Genomic DNA, 20,504 nt, shown 5'->3' on the forward strand with positions numbered 1-20,504 from the left:
GATTATAATAACTGCGTGCCGCCAATGTGTCCATTTCTGTTTCTGGATATTACCGATGACATCTGGGAAAAGTAGCAATATATGAAACAATATCAATTTGTGTGTGTGTCACATGCACACAAGAGCATTTTTTTCTCCACGAGATCTGCAATAGATGGAAATGTTTACGAAGCTTCTCGTGAGAACATACGAATTATTTAGGTCATTTAATGTAAATTGCAACTCGTGTTTTCGAAATACTTCAGGATGTGAAAAATCAGCCGCTTCAAGCTCCTCCAAAATGAAATTTCTGATGCTCCAAAAATTGCTCCAAATCAGAAGTCCGCAGTAGCATCACTGGCTTGTAACAGATGGTACTGGAAAGTTGGCACCTAATTTCAAGGGAATATATCAAATAACCGACCAGAAAACACCTGTTACATTTGTGGTCATCCGCATATCTGGTCAAGGGCCCCATGATCTACCCCAAGACCGGGTAGTGCACGTCTCTCAACTCAAGCACTACGTTCCACCGTATGCCGAGCCCTACATTGTAAAAAGCCAAAATTTATCTGTGTCACCCTTCCAGCTTTCCCAGTGGTGGTAATGAGTTGTCTCAACCACCAAGAAGCTCTACTGCTCTACTGGCCGCAATTCTGCCTCCGGCAGTACCCTCATCGCCAAAGGCGTCCACCCAGTGCTTGAAGGACTATTCTCTCTCGTCGTGAAGACATCAAGCAGTGTCCTTTCCTAGACCAACAGGGCTTGGTCAAACAAAGAGGGGCCGGATGTAAGCAATCTCACTAGTAGCGACACCTGCCAGCCTCAGCACACAGTCAGCCCCCGAAGCCAAGCCTAGGCATGAAAAGGGTGTGCGGTGGGCGCGGTGGTTTTCGATGTGCTTTGAAAGCGCCATGCCTTATTAATAAAGTTTGTTGACATGTATGCTCGAGCCTTAATTATGTTTTGGCCAGCGGCCGGTCTTCGCCGCCCCTCACAATGCATCATTTCTTCATAGCATGCCATGCATCATCGCCTAGTTTTAAAGCATATATAGTTGTAGATTTTTAGACGAATCTTTTTAGGCCTCTATACAGACATGTTTCATTCACGTCTTGACATTCATCCACCAATGACAGCCTATTACCAGACTTGGTGCTCTTTAGCCACATCTGGACCTTGCGCCAATAAATTCAAATAATCATCATCATTAAGTCATGCGCAGAGTTATGTCGCTGCTATATGGTATTTCTACTGTAGGTGCATTATGGGTTCTCATATTGATATCCCTACGTCTCATATTATATCCCTACACCAACGCAGCCGACACGGTGAAGAAACTTGTTAAAAATACAGAATATTGTTAAAGGGAAAGAGAGGCTTAAATTATATTTACAGGATATTTACAATGCGCCCACTGGCATACAAGGCATACAAGATGCAAAACCAGTCCGCACAACATCAGAGAGCGTCATCGTCTTCTGTATTGTTCTCAGCGTTGTCTCGAGCATTGCTTGGTAACAAACATTTTGGTGGAAGGTGCTGGGTATCCCAGACGCACAACGGATTTAAGCAGCGGGCGCTCCTTGGTTGCATCGGCCATGCCAGCTCAAGGTGAGAATGCTCAAGGTGAGAACCCGTGCCCACCGTCATCCTGGCACAACCGCGCGACCCTGGCACCTTTTCCGGAATGGATAACACCGACGTCGAAGATGGGCTTCTGCTCTACGAACGGGTGAGCGCGAGCAATCACTTGGACCAGAGCGTCATGCTCGCTAACCTGCTCTTTTACCTCACGGGAAAGGCACGCATCTGGTTTGAGACCCACGAAGAGGAGCTCACCAGCTGGGACTTGTGCAAACTAAAGCTCACTGATTTGTTTGGCAAGCCTGTTGGCCGCCGGTGTGCCGCGCAGAAAGACCTTTGCTTGCCGAGTTCAGACTTGCACTGAGTCCTATGTGACTTATATTCAGGGCGTGCTTGCGCTTTGTCGCAAGGTTGACGAGAAGATAACGGAAGCGGAAAAGGTCGGACACATCCTCAAAGGCATTGCGGATGACGCGTTTAGTCTCCGCGTTGTCAAGAATTCTTCGACAGTGCAGGACATCATTGCTGAATGCTTCCGATTCGAAGAAGCCAAAAGCCGTCGTATTGCTCCCAACTGTTCTCGCCTTCCTAATACGGCTGCAACATCTACCTGTGAGGATCTCCGTCTCCCACCCATGCCGGCTGCATCTGACAGTATTGTGCGCATCGTCCGCTGGGAGATTGAAGCTGCATCTCCAGTTCCTTCCCAGATTCACGTCCCAGACGATTCCCACGCAACAATATCTCTCATTCAGACCGTTGTATGGCAAGAGTTGGCCAATGTCGGACTCCACTCACTTAGCCCAGTCCACAGACCCGATTACCATTCACCCGGCGTACCCAATCTACCACGAAGTTCGTACGCTCGTCCTCTTAATTGAAACCTGGAGGAATGGTGCACCTCTGATGACAGGCCTATCTGCTTCTGCTGTAGATACGTCGGACATATTTCTTGCCACTGTCGCAGTTCTTGGAACTCGCAGCCTTGGCCGAGCTATCGAAATACCTGTCGCCCGCCTGGCAGCCCCCGCCTGCCGACACACATTGAAGAAGACAACGTGCCAACATCTCTGCCCGCACGACCGAACCGTTCCCCTTTGCCACACCCACGTCTTTCCCACTTGCCTTTGCCTCGTCGCTCTCAGTCTCCTTACTCCCGCCGCTCCTTGGAAAACTAAAGTGTGCAGCTCAGAGGTGAGCCTGCCATGACGACCTGACCCGAAATTATTTTGCTTACACTGCCTGGTCATCACAACCTCATCAATGTGGACGTGGACGGTGTATCTGTAACAGCACTTATTGGCACAGGAGCACACATATCGGTTATCAACTCTAACCTCTGTACGTGCCTAAAGAAAGTCCTAACTCCTGCCCTGCTCGTCCACGTAGCTGACGGTGGAACTCCAGTGTCACTGGGATGTGTGCTGCCCGTGTCACTGTAGACGGACACCATACATCTGCTTTGTTTTGTCTTGGAGCAGTGTCCACATGAAATAATCTTAGGCCTTGATTTTCTGTCGGCACATTCGGCCATTATTGACTGCTCTGCGGATGTTGTCCAACTCGCCCTACCCTATGCCTTTGACCCTCCTGATCCTACACCCAGTCGACTATGTTCCACCGATTACGTTTGCCTACCTCACCGAGCCGTGACCTATATTGTCGTTTCACCCGATCCACCTGTCGCCGAAGGCAATTACGTCGTGTCGCCCAAAGCCACCGTCCTCCTGACGCAGAGCGTCGCATTTCCCCACATGGTTGTCCGCATAAAAGACAATGCCACCTGTTTTCCTGTAATGAATTTTAGCCTCTGTCCTCAAGTGCTACCTCAGGGCATATCTCTTGCAACCTTGGCTCCGGCTTCCGACTACCATATTTCTGCCTTATCTGGTGATGCTGCGTCGTCTTCTGTATTGTCCTCAGAGTTGTCTCGAGCATTGCTTGGTAACAATATTTCATATAATGCATTTAAAAAAGTAGGTTTCTACTGTACTTGATTTGCTCACTGTATGGTGAGCGTGAAGCAAGCGAGATCGCTGCTAGATAAGCAACATTCGCTTCATACTTGCCTGACATGATGCGTAGCCAGTGACATCACTCACGCACGTCTGCTAAGAATGCGACAGTCGAGCTCTTCCATAATCTGCCTCTTTCATTTTCCTGTGCTGCCCTCTGCCGCACGCCACCCGAAACGTTTTGGTAGGGTGCCGGGGCTTTCGCCGGTTGATTTGTGAACCTGCACCCTTGTTGAGTGCGCATCGGTTCTGCATTTCGTGGATCGCGAATAATTATTAATGGCTTCTGCGGGGCAGCATGTCGTTCCTGGAAGCCATGTAGCACTCACCAACTATATATATAGGGGGAGCAGGCGTGATAGCGCTGTTTTGTTTATAGTGTGGCCTATAAAGGTACGCGGAGTACCCTCTGCCGGCGCGGCTGCTTTGGAGTTTGTTGTTGCTGACTCCTGCACTTGCACCTCGCTTTTCAATTCTTTTTGCATATTCTTTAGACATTTTGCATAAATAAGAAGTTTTTGACCTGCACAGCCTTCCGCGTCGCATTTAGCAAAGCGGTGCCCTTGTTTACATCGACATCTACAGCCACAAATCGTTGTTAGCATCAAACATTGGGAAAAGGTGCATCGCTGATATGAAAAAAAAAGTCGAATAAAACACACATACCTGCTCATATGAGTTGCGTTATTCCACCGTGAGACGAGTCAGTATGAGCGCCTGAGCTACTCAACGGCGACTGTGATCCAGTTACAAATATCGGGCTGTTAATTTATTACTGATTCTCGCTTTTCTTTAACTTCATCGTACTTAGTTTGTGCGTGTCATAAAGCATTATTAGAGAAAAATGTGCTCACATACGCGTTCATTTAAAGGCCGTGTTGTTCTCCCGCAAAAACGCGGATGCCATCGCTGACACCGTTGGTATATAAGTGAGCGAGGCGGCTGTTTATGCTGCTGTACCGAATGTACCGTACGTCTCTTGTTTCGCGTTTGACGCAGAGATAAACAGTATATCTCAGGAATTAAGAAATGCGTGAGCATACCAACACGTACAAACTGACCCATCTACGTTGCGAATACGAGCGGCAGCCTACGGGAACGGTGACCTACAAATATTGGCACAGCCGTTGGCACAGCCGTTGGGCACAGCGCTGTGTCGCCGCTTGCAGATTATTGTGTACGCGCCGTGCGAAGCGAACAGTAGTTTATTTTAAATCGCTAAGGCCAGAACTGAACTATAAAAGCAGTCTCCTTCGTCCTAACTTGCTTACTTTTCAGTACAGGTCCGCCGGTAGCGGGTGCACGAACTCGACGGAGCCAGGCCTAAGCTTTGCTGAAATCAACATTGGCTCAAACTTCATGTGCACGGCTTGAGAGGGTCGAAGCCTTGCGCATTTCAACCTTTCAACTTCGTAGGCATGTTCTGACTCACTTTGAGCGCGATTATTTATATATACCAACGAAGGCGTTGCGGCTATCGCGTTATCGGTTCGACGGCCTATCGCGCGGGTTTCGGTCGAACGATGGTATAGGCACGGTGATTTTCTCGGTGCCGTCGACAAGAAAGCCCGTCGCAGTACCAAAGCCAGTCTTACGCTACGCACACTTTCAGTACTGCACTGACGTCGAGCTGCCAGTGGAGTTTCAACGCGGTACACGGCACGAGTTGTCAGTAGCGCGCGTCCGAGCGCTTTTTTTTTTTTTTTTTTCGGGGGACGTTTCCCCCAGATGGGGCCTCACGGCCGCGCGCGCGACCCTTCCAAAACGTTTCGCGACTAATCCGCCAGGGCAGGGCGCATGCGCCGTCGGGCCGTGAAAAAGGCGGATTCTGCTTTGGTTGTCTGTGTTAAATTTGCAGGAATCCATTACACTGCAGCACTTGGCAGCGTCATGTTTCTGAACCTTCTACTCCTACGTTGACAGGCTTCATATCTTGCATTATGACAAATCATCTGAGCCTTTAGGTTGAAAATTAGTCTAATTATCATACTTACCTATTTGTTCACTACCTCGAGTCATTTGAAATGCATATTTTTCACCAGATGGGCGAAGCACTGACAGCGATAGCAAAGTTTATTTAGCATTGCGGTTGAACAACTCGGTTGGTCTCCTAATTATATGTGGCTCCAACATATTGATGCAACACAGGATGCAAGGCAACTCCTGCTGGACAGAAGGAACAGTGGCCTGGCAGCTACAAGGCATCTCACTGCACTGGTGTTATGAGCACTGCCAGTGGCTTTACAGGCATCGTACTTCGATGGTGCACAAGATGAGACCCGCGGGAAACTGTCGGCAATAGCATAGTCCTTTAATAGCTTTTTCTGGTCACAAAACTCCTGCCTCAGTTTAATATAGAGCCAGCGCCTGCCGCTAGGGGCACCATAGTAAAAGAAAGGCCACCTAGCCGAATGGCCGCCGCATTTGGCGGCGGTATTTTTTCTGCTCTGGTCGCGTTGTGACCGAAAGCCCAGCTTCGTTTTGATTTTATTTACATTCTATTTTGTCGTAGCAGTTACAGTATCCAAACTTGAACATCTGAGAGTGTTTTCTAATCGAAATCAAAGCGCGCACAAAAAGTAGTCTCAAAATCAGCTGGCGGCTCCATGTGTCAGCAGATGACGTGCATAGAATTATTCTTACCGAGAAATCTGTCATTAGTTGGCGCAACCGGCTTCGATTAAAAACATTTAAGCGACTTTTATGTGCTGTACAAAGAATAAGACTGCGGCGTGGCATTGCCAGTAAACGACAACCTGAGCTCAAGGTCGTGTGCTGTTACTGAATTCCGATTGCACTCGAGCCGTTCAGGCGATGGTGACAGATTCTAATCGCACGTAACAAAATGTTCTGTGACGTCAGAATTAGTTTGGAACGGGAGCATAGGCAGATCGTAGCTGTGAATAAAACGCTTGCTTGAAGAGAAGTATTGTCATTTTTCATGTATCGGCAAGCTTTGCTAGTTTTCGTGCGTATTATTCCAAATATGCGACAAAGTTTTCAAACCTGATTTTCGTTGTCAATATACCCTTTGAAAACCCAAACGGATTGTTATGCCCAACTGACTCAGCACTGCGCTTATTAATTTATAACTCGCACAAGCAGAGTGATGAGGATTGATGGTCCGTTCCACAGGCAAGAACTCAAACTAAGTAGTTATGCGAATAATTTGCCGTCTACAAATATCAACACACACAGTGCAATCATGGTTACAGGTCATAAATATTTTATTGTTTAAACCAGAACAAAGCTTTTATATGTGCTTATGTTCTCATGGAGGTACTAATAGTCGCAGATTTTATTTGCAATATAGAAATGAAAATGAAACAAATCTTGTAAACAGAGCAGGCTACTGAGAATCGCGCGCACGCACGCACGCGCACACACACACACACACACACACACAGGCCGCCGAAAACATGAGGAATGGCAGTAGGCCTGAGGTGCGGCTTGTCCTTTGGCAACGATATACGGCGTCGCCGTTTATCGGGAAATCGTTCGTAAGGATATGGATGATGGATCAAAGTGCTTCGTGCACACACACACATGCTTGGACTCGAAGCTGAAATTGTCTGTTTCTTGCCGTGGTATAGCTCACTTCCAATTCTCGAAGTGCTCGCGAACACTCGGCATGCTAAATAGCGATAATTTTACGGTAGTACCTTTGTAGCCGGAACGGCCCCCCGGCACACAACACCTGAACGGCATCGTCAGGCGAACGTGCCACTTCAATTGTAGAAAGCCAGAATTTGGATCTTGCCTAAACATCAGTCACAAATGTAAAGTATGCGTCCAAACTTTCAGCCCACGCCGGCCGCTTATGTAGTCTCTGCGGGTTTAACACGGAGAAAGGTGGCCTCTCAGCTGCGGTGGCACAGTAGCACGGCGGCTTCATGCAACATATCAAGCTCTCCCATAGAGTGACGCCGGAGTTTCGTGACCAGAAAAGTATTGAGGGACTATGGTGCTAGTCAGCGCCCAGTGAAAATATTAGATAACGTTAGCTCAACATTCACTGCTCAGCATAAACGCTAGTGTGCTTGTATTTTCTATCTCACAAGTACCTTGCAGCACTGCCAAAGGTACGAGTTGTACATGCGCAGATGCTTGCGCAGCACAGAATACGTAGTTGCGATGAAGAATAGGGCAATAAATGAGGGACGAGGAAGAAACACAACACGAGCACAGGCTAGCAACGATATAGCTTATTGTCAGAAACACAAATATATAACATAGCACGAACACATGTAATAGCTTAAAGATTAACAGCTAAGTAAGGAATCGGCAACTAATGTAGCAGGCCTCATAACACACATGTAACCTTAATTGTGAATATGGAACGTTTTGGAAATGTCCCGTGCAGTCGTATCTTTGCACTTTGACAACACCTTAGTATCAGACAGTAACGGCTTACATTTGCATTCTTTGCAATGTTGGCACAATTAGATAGCTGCCCTTTCAATGTGGTCCATGAAGTAGTTATTCAAATGCTTCTGTTTTTGCAGATGTAGCACTTCCCGAAGGACAGGGGAATGTGATACACACAGTGGCATGTGAGCTAATATAGCAGTAGCCAAGTGTATTCTATTTTGCTGCTGGCGTAAATTTTCCGCAGTGCAGAGTAATAATAAAATGCTGTCTTTTTCAATGTTTTACAGTTGGTTACACCAATATGAGCTCTGTGTTTGGCTGGTTGACCTCTGTGCCACCAGGTGGCTTCTCCGTGCTGACCACTCACATATTTTCCTCCACCCATCCTGGCAGAACGACCTGTTCACCTGCATTTACCGGACAAGCAAAATTTTTCAATTATGGCGGTTACCGCTGCTTAATCTGATTACGTAACAACATAGCACTGCACAAGCAGCCCGCTTTGATCTGACTTTGCACTTATTTGCTCTCTACACTGACAGCAAGATATATGTTGTAAAATGAGCCAAATCCAGAAACCGAAGCTATGTGACATACGGTTGTAATGACATGAAAAACTAGGCAGCTTTCTTCTAGTAAAAGCACCGCAATGAAGTGAGTCAAATAACGCAAGCAAATCATGTGTGCAGATCATATCTGAAATTAAAAAATGAGCTAAATCGTGCTGGTGAACGTATCAAAATGAGCCCAACCCAACCTCCCATTAGGGGAGGGCTTTCCAAACAGTGTGACTGAACCAGCATGGCACTCTCACTGGAAGTTGTATTGCTTGTGTTGTTACTTCCCTCACTTGTGCTCAAGAAAAAAACCCTGTAAGAGAATATAAAAAAGCCTGCTAATGCTTTCAAAAAGACAAACCTGCGCTCTAGTTGTGTGTGTATATATATTGTTCGCCAGGGGCGTAGCCAGAAATGTTTTTCGGGGGGGATTCACCGGCCCGACCGGGGGGGGGGGGGCAAGCTTCTGCTTTCCTCTACGTCACGTGACCGATAATAAATATCGGTATTTTAAGCAGACTCTATACATGTATATCAAAGACATGGGACCGTCCCCCCCCCTCGCGTGCGCTTGTGAAGACATTAAGTAAAAAGTAAAGTAAGCTCAGTAAATACAGTAAGTACGACAGGTACAGAGGGCGTTTGGAGCAACGGTCTCTCATCGCGCCACTGAATGGACCAGTCTTCGAAAACGCATTATTGAGACGACCCGTGCGATCGGAGAAGACATCATTCATTGTTAATTTCCGTTAAGCGTCGATGGCGTCGTCCTCGTCGGGGCGAAGTGCGTTTCACAAGTCAATGACGGCTATACGCGTGAAAATGCACGTGTGACCAGGCTATACCTACTCTCATAGCAATAGCTTGTTCGCTGCGTCTTTTCGCTAGAAAATCTAAATACGCGCAAAAACGCGTAATGCTTTTTTTTTTTTGAAGCTTTCGTCGCCCTGCTCCCTCATACGAGAGGGTTGCATTTCCTGCGGCAAGTGCATGGGCCGCTGTGTCTTCCGCTGTGTGCGAGCGTGCAGCCGTCATTGGCCTTTACGTCAACAGATTCAGAATTGTAAAGAATATTTCACCGCACAGCATAGATATGGCATGTGTACGCATTTTAAGTAGTGCGTGCAACTCATTTCTGCTTCACTTACGCCGGTGCAAACAGGAAGCGGCCTTGTACCTCACAGAATCTCGACTGATTGGTGTACTAGTGATGCAGGAATGAACTCCGGTCTTGTTCAGTGCATAGTGCACATAATCAATTTCTCAGGACGCGGGAACTCCGACGAGAACTGTCAGCGCCTGCAACAAGAGTTTACTTACGCTGTACTGCGCACAGCAGTAATTCATGCTTGTCGGCTGTCTGTTTCGTGCATTCTGTTGCGAGTCGGTGGAATTTCACTGCTGTCATCAACCCCTTCGTGTGGACATTGCTGGTTTGGGATTCCAAAACAAAACAGCAACTACCAGCCTTCCGTAATTGCTGGTTTGGGATTCAACAACACAACAGTAATTACCAGCCTTCCGTAGGGGCGCAATCGTAAACAAGAGACGTTTCTCGCGCAGACTAAGCCTACGTTCACACTTTAGAAGCGGCAAGCGGGCGGAAAGGCCACAAAGCTGCCGGAAAATTTTTTCCGCGCCTGTACAAGTTGTTCACAATTGTTTTGCTATCGCCGCGGCCGCCGCTGCCGTTTTTGTCCAGATCCATCTCGTCTGCGTACGTTTGTCGGCGTGGTGGCGCTCATCATCGCATTATTTCGAGCGGTATGTTCATTCTTTGACCCACATACCGTCATCAAAAGTGATCATTTTACGCAACTTCGCGTGTCATCTGCGACCTTCGGTCAATTCCTCGTTGGCGTTCCGTGATTCTCCTCACTTGGGCGCGGTAGCGCTGAGTCACAGGTTGCTGCCTAGGCGTGATAATATTTCTTTGAATAGCTTTTATTTACAAGTTGTAATAACATTTCATCATTTCGTATTGTCGGCGCCTCCAGGACACCAAAGGGGCAGCGGGAACACCACAGCTACAACCCGGGCTGGCCCTTGTGTCGGGGCTCGCCAAAGCCTGCGCGTCCTACGTGAGACCTACGCTCCCAATCTATCGTCGCGACGAGAAAAGCACCCCGCGACTTCTGCAACATACCGTACACGTGCGAGGAGAATTATGGAGCGCCAGCGAGGAATCTGCCAAACTATTGTCTGCCGTGGAAGTGGAAGAAGAAATGGTTTTTATACTTCTACCTACTTGTTTTCTAGAAATGGACAATGAATAAACGGAAGACGCGGACACCTCGGAAACGGCGGTGGTGGGTTCGCCTGGCTTTGCAAAAGCGCGAGAAGTTGGGTCACGCCAAGGCTTCGTTGCCACACCTCCGGTCGCGCGACGTTGAATACTATCGCGAGTATTGCTGACAGTACCCTTTATAGCCACTCTTGTCGTAGAGCAAGGGCTGGTTCTTGATCGCGTCGATCAGCATTACAGCCTACACTTTTGGTGCCATGTTCAATTTTACGACCGGTTGTTTACATGCTAGTGTAGTTTCCAGTGAAGCTGAACGACTTTCCGCCGCGTTTTCGCTTCGCCATGGCGAAAAAATCGGCCCAAGACCTGATTTGGCTCGCAGCCTGTTTTTCTGCCTGTTTTGCCGCCTAGGAGGGCGGATTTTTGCAAGATTTTGCCACTTCCGACAGCTTCGAGACCAAGTGTGAACGTAGCCTAAGATCCTGCGCGAGCGTGGCCTAACCGGCACCTGAAGGGATGCGGCCGAAATGTATACCAGAGATTTCGACCACCTGGGGTCTTTAACGTGCACCTAAATCTAACGGGCCTCGAGCGTTTTCGCTGTCATCTAAAATGCGGCTGCCGCAATTGTTGTTTAATTTGTTGCTTCAGAATGCGGCCGCCACATTCTCGCCCAAAACTTCACAGAGTGCCAAAGCCTTGACAAACACCGTGACAGTTTTTTCCATATGCAGACATGATTCGCTGTAAATTGCCAACCCAAACGGAAGCGCCCAGGAATGAAATTGTGATAGTAGCACCGGTTTCATGAATTATGTCAGCGCGAAGCGACGAGAACAAAGGATGGGTAGGGGGGGGGTGCGGAAAAAATTTCGGGGGGGGTTTGAACCCCCCCCACCCCCCCCCTGGCTACGCCCCTGTTGTTCGCACTGTTCATGAAGCTTAGCAGTGTCTTTAATTGCCAGTGTTCTGATGGCCGTTTTACTGAAATCACAATGACCCGTTTTTGAAAGTAATTTTCAATAAAGTTTTTGGACCAAAACCACAGGAAACCCAACGTTTCAATTTGGAAAGAGTCAAACCTGAAGTTTACATCCAAATATCTGCTAAATTTGCTGCATAATTTTTCATTACTTGTTGCTGTAAAGTTTCTCTAGCTGACTTGCAAAAAATATATAATATCTCGCATAACGTTACATCTCGCTCCGGTAAGAAATATCAGCACTTTTCTCAAATTAGGTTCACATGGATTTGACTCATATTGGAAAAAAAAATTCACATCTTCTTTAACAACGTCCAAATGCAATTACTGAAATGCTCTGTGTAAAACTTCACGTGTACCCCCCAATTGATTTTCGACCAAAAATTATAACATTGACGTGTTCTTTCATGCTTGGAAATGGAGGCACATTGCTTAATTGGCAAAGTGCATAAAGTGTCCTTAAGTGTGATTTTATTGTTCTTGCAGGTCCACTGCTGGAATAAAGAATACGGTTGCGAGAGTGTGATGGCTGCTTCGGAGATCTGCAAGCACTTTCACCAGGATTGTGACCACCATTCCACCTGTTGTCCTCGCTGCACAGCAGTTGTCCGCTGTCGCAGCGTGCGGGCACATCTGCAAAGCAACTGCACGGACTACGTTGCTTTTAACAAAGACGCTGGGCCGGAGACAAGATGCAGTGATCAGCAAGCAATTTTGTTGGCTTTGAAGGCAACCGTCGAGGAGAGGGTAGGCGAAATGAAAGAGAGACTTGACACTTTGTCATGTGAAAATAGAGTGCAAATTGATAGAACCAACGAGCTGCACCAGTGTATAAACACATTGAAAGAAATGTTGCCACAGCCATCGGAAAATGCCACAAGCCAGGATGCGGCTCCCCAGTCTACAAATAACATGTCTGCTATTCAAGGAGACAATAATAATTTTGTCGCAGAAGCTGATGTGCCCTTCAACAGGAGCCAACTTGTAGAAGAAATGAGCACTTTAAATGAAGCACTGAGCAAAGCTATGAATGCGGAAGCCCAGAAGACGTCAGAAATGTTGGAAAAGAATGAGTGTGTCATAAACAATCTTCATGCACAGTTGAGACAACAGTTATCGTCTGATCGCGACATCCTTAAGAGTATTTCCTGTGGTGTAATCAAACTGAACGAGACTTTCGGGAAAGAACTGGAACGAGCCACAAAGAGAATTGGCGAAACTGTGACTGCAAACGATGCTCGTGTGGTTGCCATAAAAGAATTTGATACGAAAGTAACAGACCAGCAAATGAGACTTCTTGCATTCAGCACTAAAAATTTAAAGCGTTATACATTTTTTATTGACGGAGTCAAATCACTGAAAAGATCAGCACAAGCAGAAGGCTTCTGTACTTACTATGTCGACCGGATATACCTCTCCGGCTACTGCATGTCGCCAGGTCTTTACTTAAAAAAAAGTGGCGACTCAGTGCGGCTGCATATGTGCATTCAGCTTTACAAGGGAGTAATTGATGAATTTCTGCCATGGCCTTTCCATAAAGGCACACGGCTGAGTGTCGCGAATAAATCGACAGATCAACAGCGTCACCTTGTGAATAAAGCTTCCCTAGGCCTCAAAGGTTTTTGTCGACCTGGCACGTCAGTTAACACAGGAGTGTACTTTCCTGATTCTTCGTTTCTCTTGGAAGATCTTGAACGGGATGGCTATGTGGAAAACGATGTGCTGCACGTTACATGGGAGCTTTTGCCAACAAATCCTTGAACATAAATGCAAGCTGGCGCCTTTTCACCGTTCCTCTGTTAGTGTAATAGAAGACGGCAGCAAGTACTCAACATCTGTTGCTTAGTTCCCAAACGCAGATATCATGCCTTAGTTGATGACAGTAAGTGACTGCGGAATAAAGCACCCTGTTTGTATCTGCCTTTCATTTTTGTTTTACTTAACAAAAATTTGTTAAGTACTGCAGCGCTAGTAAAGTCTTCTTCTTTGTGCCTTACAAGGAAATCTGTCAGGCTCAAGCGTAGCTGACATCTGTGGAACGCGAAACATTCACGATTTGTAGAGAATAATTGCATGTATAATGTAAATAAATGGTAGGTCGCGAACGCTTATGTAGAGATTTAATGCTGTAGTGTTTATATTCATAATAAGTCAGGAGAATGTTTGTAATGACAAGATTGAAAGCAATATAAGTTCCAGAGGCACATACGTACGCCATGATACATACCCAGAAGCATGTACCTAATTGCCCCTGTGCCGCATCATTTTAGACTGCACTGTCACCGGGATCAGCCCACCAAAACTGCGAAATATACCCCCCCCCTCCCCCGAACTAAAAAAATGTTGCTGCACTAGGAGAGTAATGCTTCACAATAAAACAGTTCTATAGAGACACTGCGAAGCGTAAGCTGCGAAGCTGCTAAGAGCAGCTTCAGTCGTGAAGCAACTCCTGAATTTCGATAAGCATTTGCAAATGTAATCTTCAGGTCATACAGGGGTCTTCACAGAGATCTCCCAACACCCGCCGCGGTATCTCTGTGGCTGTGACGTTGCGCTGCTGGACTTAGGGTTCGACCTCGCCATGGAGGCAGCATTTCGATGGGGGTTCAAATGCAAGAACTCTCGCGTACTTGCACTTAGGTACACATAAAAGAACACCATGCGGCCAAAATTGATCTGGAGTCCCCCACTAGGGCCTGCTTCTTAATAAGATAGTAATTCTGGCACGTAAAAGCCCAGAATGTTATTTTTATAGATATCAATCAAGTCGGTGGACTGAATGAAGTTTCATAGAAACATTTCGGTCACCTCCAGTAGAAGGTTGAGTTTCGAGCGGTAGTACATGGAAGGTTACATTAATACAAGTGCGCCTGCGCGCGTCTCGAGGATAGCTTGCAATTACGTGCATTAATTACGTGTTTTATAATTTTAGCAAAAACAGTCTAAAAGACGCTTTAGTATCAGCGCATGCTTTACTCACTGTGTATAAATATTCAAGACCATTGGACAGAACATGGGAAGAGGTCGCGGCAAAGCGCGGGAAGACGTTAGGAGCCAGCCACAAAAAAATAGTTGTGCACGATGTGGTTCCTTTTTTTTTGTTCAATGCACATAAGTTTTACGTACCTGGAAACTTCCAATGCAAGGTGCTTGGCAGGAGGTTATATGTGTCCTGTTTACGTATCATTCAAGTACGTCGAAGAGTTATAAATTATGCATTGTTGTAAAGAGCCTAAGTTCAGATACTGTAGAAATAATACTTTCCGTATTTATTTGATAATATTGCAGTCACGGTTGCAAGGTGAGGGTGCAGTTCCGGGATGCACACTAATATAAGGTGACATAGTGTAGCTGACGGAATATTTAGACTCGGCAGGGATTGCCTGAAATGCTGAATTACTAAAATAGCCAGAACGCAAAATGGTGACCATGAAAAGTGTGAGGGGGGGGTAGGGGGAGTCGAGTGCTTAACCACGCGGAGTGCGGCTTATCTGCAAATTTTGCCATTAGGTGTGGCTTCACGGCATAGCGGTGTGCGCTGCCGTAAAGCCACACTGTAAGGAGAAATGAGCGATGCTGTGAACCCACAATTAAAGGCAAATTTCAGTACACCTTCAGTGTACTGAAATTAAGACATCGTCCTCCCTAGAAATTCTGTTCATCCTGTGTAGCGCCTCTTACCCACCCACAATAATCGCAGTCTGCTATCGCCCCCCTGGTAATGATCCTAACTTTGTTGCAGAATTCCACGAAACATTGCGTTTGGTAACTGAATTACATCACCACTATCCAATGTTACTGTTCGGTGATTTTAACTTTCCCACAATAAACTGGACGAACCTGACATCAGCAACTTCGCAACACAGTACCGAAAGCGATTTTGTCAACTCATGCCTAACCTTTGGATTAACGCAACTTGTCACTGAACCTACATGCCAAAGTTTGAATTCTTCTAACATACTCGACCTCATTTTTGCTTCTGATCCTGACAAAGTATATGCAATGACGCATCTGCCTGGTCTTAGTGATCATTCCATAATCCACGCATCGTACTCCTGTCAGCTTACACAACCTACAAAGATAACCAAAGTGATCAGACTGTATGACAAGGCGAATTACTCGGCCATTAACTCGGAACTCGCACATTTTGCTGCTTCATTCCACACCAGTTTCTTGATGCGTTCTGTCGACACTAACTGGCTGCTTTTTAAAAACAAAATACTCGATGTGTTCGCAAAATACGTACCCGTTATCACCCTAACTGAAAAACAGTCAACCCCGTGGTTTAACGTCACACTAAAGCGTCTTGACAATAAAAAGAAAAGGCTTTTTCGCTCGGCTAAACGGTGTAACAACGCAAGCGCATGGAATAAATATTACCTTGCAGAAAAAGAATACGAAGCTCTAGCCAGTAAAGAAAAACGCACTTTTTTTTCGCAAACGCTGCCGACTATGTTAAGAAATAACCCCAAAAATTCTGGAAGGTTATTAACCCTAATAACGCCCAGCCATTAGCTCTGTTTGATGAACAAAACCATCGTATTCCCGATCGCGAAACTGCTGAACAACTTAACCGTGCTTTTTCTTCCGTCTTCACAATTGAACCTGTTAACATATTACCTCGCTTGCCTTTTTTGGATCATGCAGTTATGCCTGATATTACCTTTTGTCCTTACGGCATTGAAAAACTAATTGATTCATTAAAACTTACATGATCATCTGGTGTCGATGAAATAAATGCTAAAATGCTGAAAAACACCAAAACAAATGTGAGCGCGATTTTATGTGCTATATTTCAGCAGTCATTGTCATCAGGAGTGGTGCCGGAAGACTGGAGAGTAGGCAAGATTGTTCCAGTCCCCAAAAAAGGTCCTCCATCGTTGTGCTCTAGTTATCGTCCCATTTCACTCACCAGTGTTTGTTGCAAACTAATCGAGCATGTTATTTACTCTCAGATCGTAAACTCTTTAGTATCCAATAACCTATTTCATCCTGCTCAACATGGCTTCCGTAAAGGTCTTTCATGTGACACTCAACTAGCTTTATTTCTTCATGATCTAAGTTCTAACCTCGACTTGAACGTACCTATAGATGCCATTTTCTTAGACTTTGAAAAGGCATTTGACAAAGTCCCACACCAATGGCTTCTCCTAAAACTTTCCCGTCTCAACATTAATCCATTGGTACTAGACTGGATACGTAGCTTCCTCACTAACCGGCAGCAGTTTGTATTTGCTAACATGCAGTCATCTAAACGATCTTCTGTACTTTCAGGCGTACCACAAGGTACAGTTCTCGGACCACTACTCTTTCTAATTTACATTAATGACCTTCCTACTGAGATCTCTTCTAATATTCGATTGTTCGCAGACGATTGTGTAGTTTATCGACGCATAACTAACACTTCAGACATGGATTTGCTTCAAAATGACTTAAAACGCATTGAATTATGGTGTAACAAATGGTTGATGTCTTTAAATACTAAAAAACCTCACTAGTTTCTTTCCATCGCAGACAGCATCACCAGTCAGGGAAATACACCATATACGGCTCCGAAATATCATCCGTTGACTCATATAAATACCTCGGCATAGCCTTTTCAACTACCCTATCTTGGTCACATCATGTCATTAACATAGCCAATGCCGCGAATCGAACCCTCAGTTTTCTCCGCCGGAACCTAAAATTTGCTCCCCCATCAGTAAAATTATTAGCTTATGTTACATATGTCCGCCCTAAGTTAGAATATGCATGCTCTGTCTGGGATCCTCATCAACATAACCTATCTAATACACTCGAATCAGTTCAAAATCGTGCAGCCCGGTTTATTTACTCTGAATATTCTTATCATGCAAGCGTGTCTGAACTCAAAACCCGTGCCGGTCTTACTAATCTAGAATCACGACGTCATATTTCTCGACTGTGTCTTTTTCACAAATTCTATCATTCACCACTCCAGATTTCAGCCATACTACCAGCTCATCGTCAGTCCAGCCGCATTAACCACAGAAAAGCCGTGTATCCTTCCCCGGCGCAGACTACCTCCCATCTACGATCATTTTTTGTGAAAACCGCAAGGGACTGGAACGGTCTGTCTGCCGACGTCACGCACCACTCCGACGCACATCACTTCAAGGCTGCTCTCGAATCACTGTTTTGTTAAACTAAGCCCATCCCTCATGTAATACCCCATATCTGGGGCCTTTGAGGTACAATAAATAAATAAATATAAGGTGGGGGGTGACTCAGACTAAGGATTCTGGAAAAAAAGAATGCCTTATATTCGAATAACTACATTATTTCTTGCAAAGAATAAAACAGCTTACCCTTGTAAAATTTTATATATGAAGTACCGGTGGATGTGGCATGAAAAGCTCACAAAACAACTTTTTAAAGCGAAGCGTTCTCTTCCTCATCTCCAATTCTTCTGCCACATTTCCGACTGCGAGCACTGACACTACTGATGATTCATATCATAATTAGGTGAATCTAATGAGTCGTACAATGGGCGTGTAGTGCAAAAGAATGACGTGGGCGTCTAATCTAATGTAATGTGAATTCTTGTCTCATTGATAAGAACACCCCTTCATCTAAACAGCTTCATCATTAATGTGTTATTTCTGCATAAATTTTTCTTTGATGTTCGATTCCGTGTACATTAGAGGAAGCTTTGCTTATCACCGATTTAAACGTATGCGCAGTATGCCGTTTTAAATGTGAAGCATTTCTTGGCGAATATTTGCTACTTTGACAGTATCTATCTATATCTGGTTTTCTGCCTACCTCGACTGCACTTCCCTTCTCTTGGTATCCATTCTGTAACCCTAATGGTCCACCGGTTATCCATCCTACGCATTACATGGCCTGCCCAGCTCCATTTCTTGCACTTAATGTCAACTAGAATATCGGCTATCCCCGTTTGTTCTCTGATCCACATCGCTCTCTTCCTGTCTCTTAACGTTACGCCTAACATTTTTCGTTCCATCGCTCTTTGTGCGGTCCTTAACTAGTTCTCGAGCTTCTTTGTTAACCTCGAAGTTTCTGCGCCATATGTTAGCACCGGTAGAATGCAGTGATTGTACATATTTATTTTCAACGACAGTGGTAAGCTCCCAGTTAGGATTTGGCAATGCCTGCCGTATGCACTCCAAGCCAATTTGATTCTTCTGTAAATTTCTTTCTCGTGATCAGGGTCCCCTGTGAGTAATTGACCTAGGTAAACGTACTCCTTTACAGACTCTAGAGGCTGACTGGCGATCCTGAATTCTTGTTCTCTTGCTAGGCTATTGAACATTATCTTTGTCTTCTGCATATTCATCTTCAACCCAATTACACTTTCTCGATTAAGGTCCTCAATCATTTGCTGTAATTCGTCTCCATTGTTGCTGAATAGCACAATGTCATCTGCAAACCGAAGGTTGCTGAGATATTCGCCGTTGATCCTCACTCCTAAGCCTTCCCAGTATAAGAGCTTGAATACTTCTTCTAAGCATGCATTGAATAGCATTGGAGAGATTGTGTCTCCTTGCCTGGGAGACCCCTTTCTTGATAGGTAACTTTCTACTTGTGGAGAATCAAGGTAGCTGTGGAATCCTTGTAGATGTTTGCTAAGATATTCACGTATGCCTTCTGTACTCCTTGAGTACTCCTTGATCGGCAGAAAACCAGATGGGATGATGAAGTTAGGAAATTTGCAGGCGCAAGTTGGAATAGGCTAGCGCAAGACAGGGGTAATTGGAGATCGCAGGGAGAGGCCTTCGTCCTGCAGTGGACATTATATACGCTGATGATGATGATGATCTATATCTATCTATCTAGCCGCCTACCTCTTTGTGCTCTCATGGTCGTTTCTTTAACTTAATATGTACCAAAATTGGCATACTATGACAAGAGTATATGACGAACATAAATGATGTCATGTCATGGAAATATGACATGAATGTCATGACATGTGTGTCATGTAGGTCATGAAACAGCCGACTATGTCTTGGTGATCTCATGGTCGCTTCGTTAACTTTGTTGGTACCAAAATTGGCATTGTCTGACAGGAGTGTACGACGAACACAAATGATAGGTCATGGTGTAAATGTCGTGACTTGCGTGTCATGTAGGTCATGACAATGACTCGTCGAAAAAGATTAACCCTCAAAAACCACTACAGTGGGTTCGGACGTGGGTACTAAGTGAAGGAAACACTAAAGGATGATGGCAGAAGTCATAATCATGACCATGACTGAGCAAAAATTACAATGACTGAGCGAAAAAAGATTAACACTTAAAGAAACCACTGAAATGGTTTCTGACGTGGGTACTAAGTGAAGGAAACACTAAAGGATGATGCTAGAAGTCGGTCATGAGCATGACTCTGTAAAAATGACAATTACTCAGCAGAAAAATTTAATTCTCAAAAGCCATTGGAATGGGTTCGGATGTGGTACTAAGTGAAGGAAAAGGTTAAAGTTTGATGGTCGCATATGGTTTGATGGTTGCATATTCGTGTGCATTGCTAAAGCCTTAAGGTTCTTTAGGTGTAGTTAAAGGGACTCCTGAGGACTCGTGACATAAATGTCGTGACATGCGTGTCATGTAGGTCATGAATGAGCCGCCTACGTCTTGGTGCTCTCATGGTCGTCTCTTTAACTTGGTAGGCTCCCCCCGCACACTGCTTCGCATAACATCGATTCCACAGGGCGTGGGATCTGCCGGCGTTTTTAATACCAAAAAAAAAAAAATGCGTCGACATTATTGCTTAAAGAAATGACACAGAA

General features: G+C 45.4%; 1 protein-coding gene across 1 annotated transcript in view; it reads left to right on the top strand.

Moving 5' to 3' along the window:
- Window positions 1–13,652, top strand: part of LOC119465265 (TNF receptor-associated factor 6-like) — a 42,155-nt gene extending 28,503 nt beyond the window's left edge. The window contains exon 2 of the mRNA XM_037726068.2: window positions 12,223–13,652. Within this exon, the coding sequence (XP_037581996.1) occupies window positions 12,223–13,497 (1,275 nt within the window). The 3' untranslated portion in view covers window positions 13,498–13,652. The remainder of the gene's footprint in view (window positions 1–12,222) is intronic.
- The last annotated feature ends 6,852 nt before the right edge of the window (window positions 13,653–20,504 follow it).

Source organism: Dermacentor silvarum, chromosome 9 (assembly GCF_013339745.2).
Source record: "Dermacentor silvarum isolate Dsil-2018 chromosome 9, BIME_Dsil_1.4, whole genome shotgun sequence".
In the NCBI taxonomy this organism is placed as follows: domain Eukaryota; kingdom Metazoa; phylum Arthropoda; class Arachnida; order Ixodida; family Ixodidae; genus Dermacentor; species Dermacentor silvarum.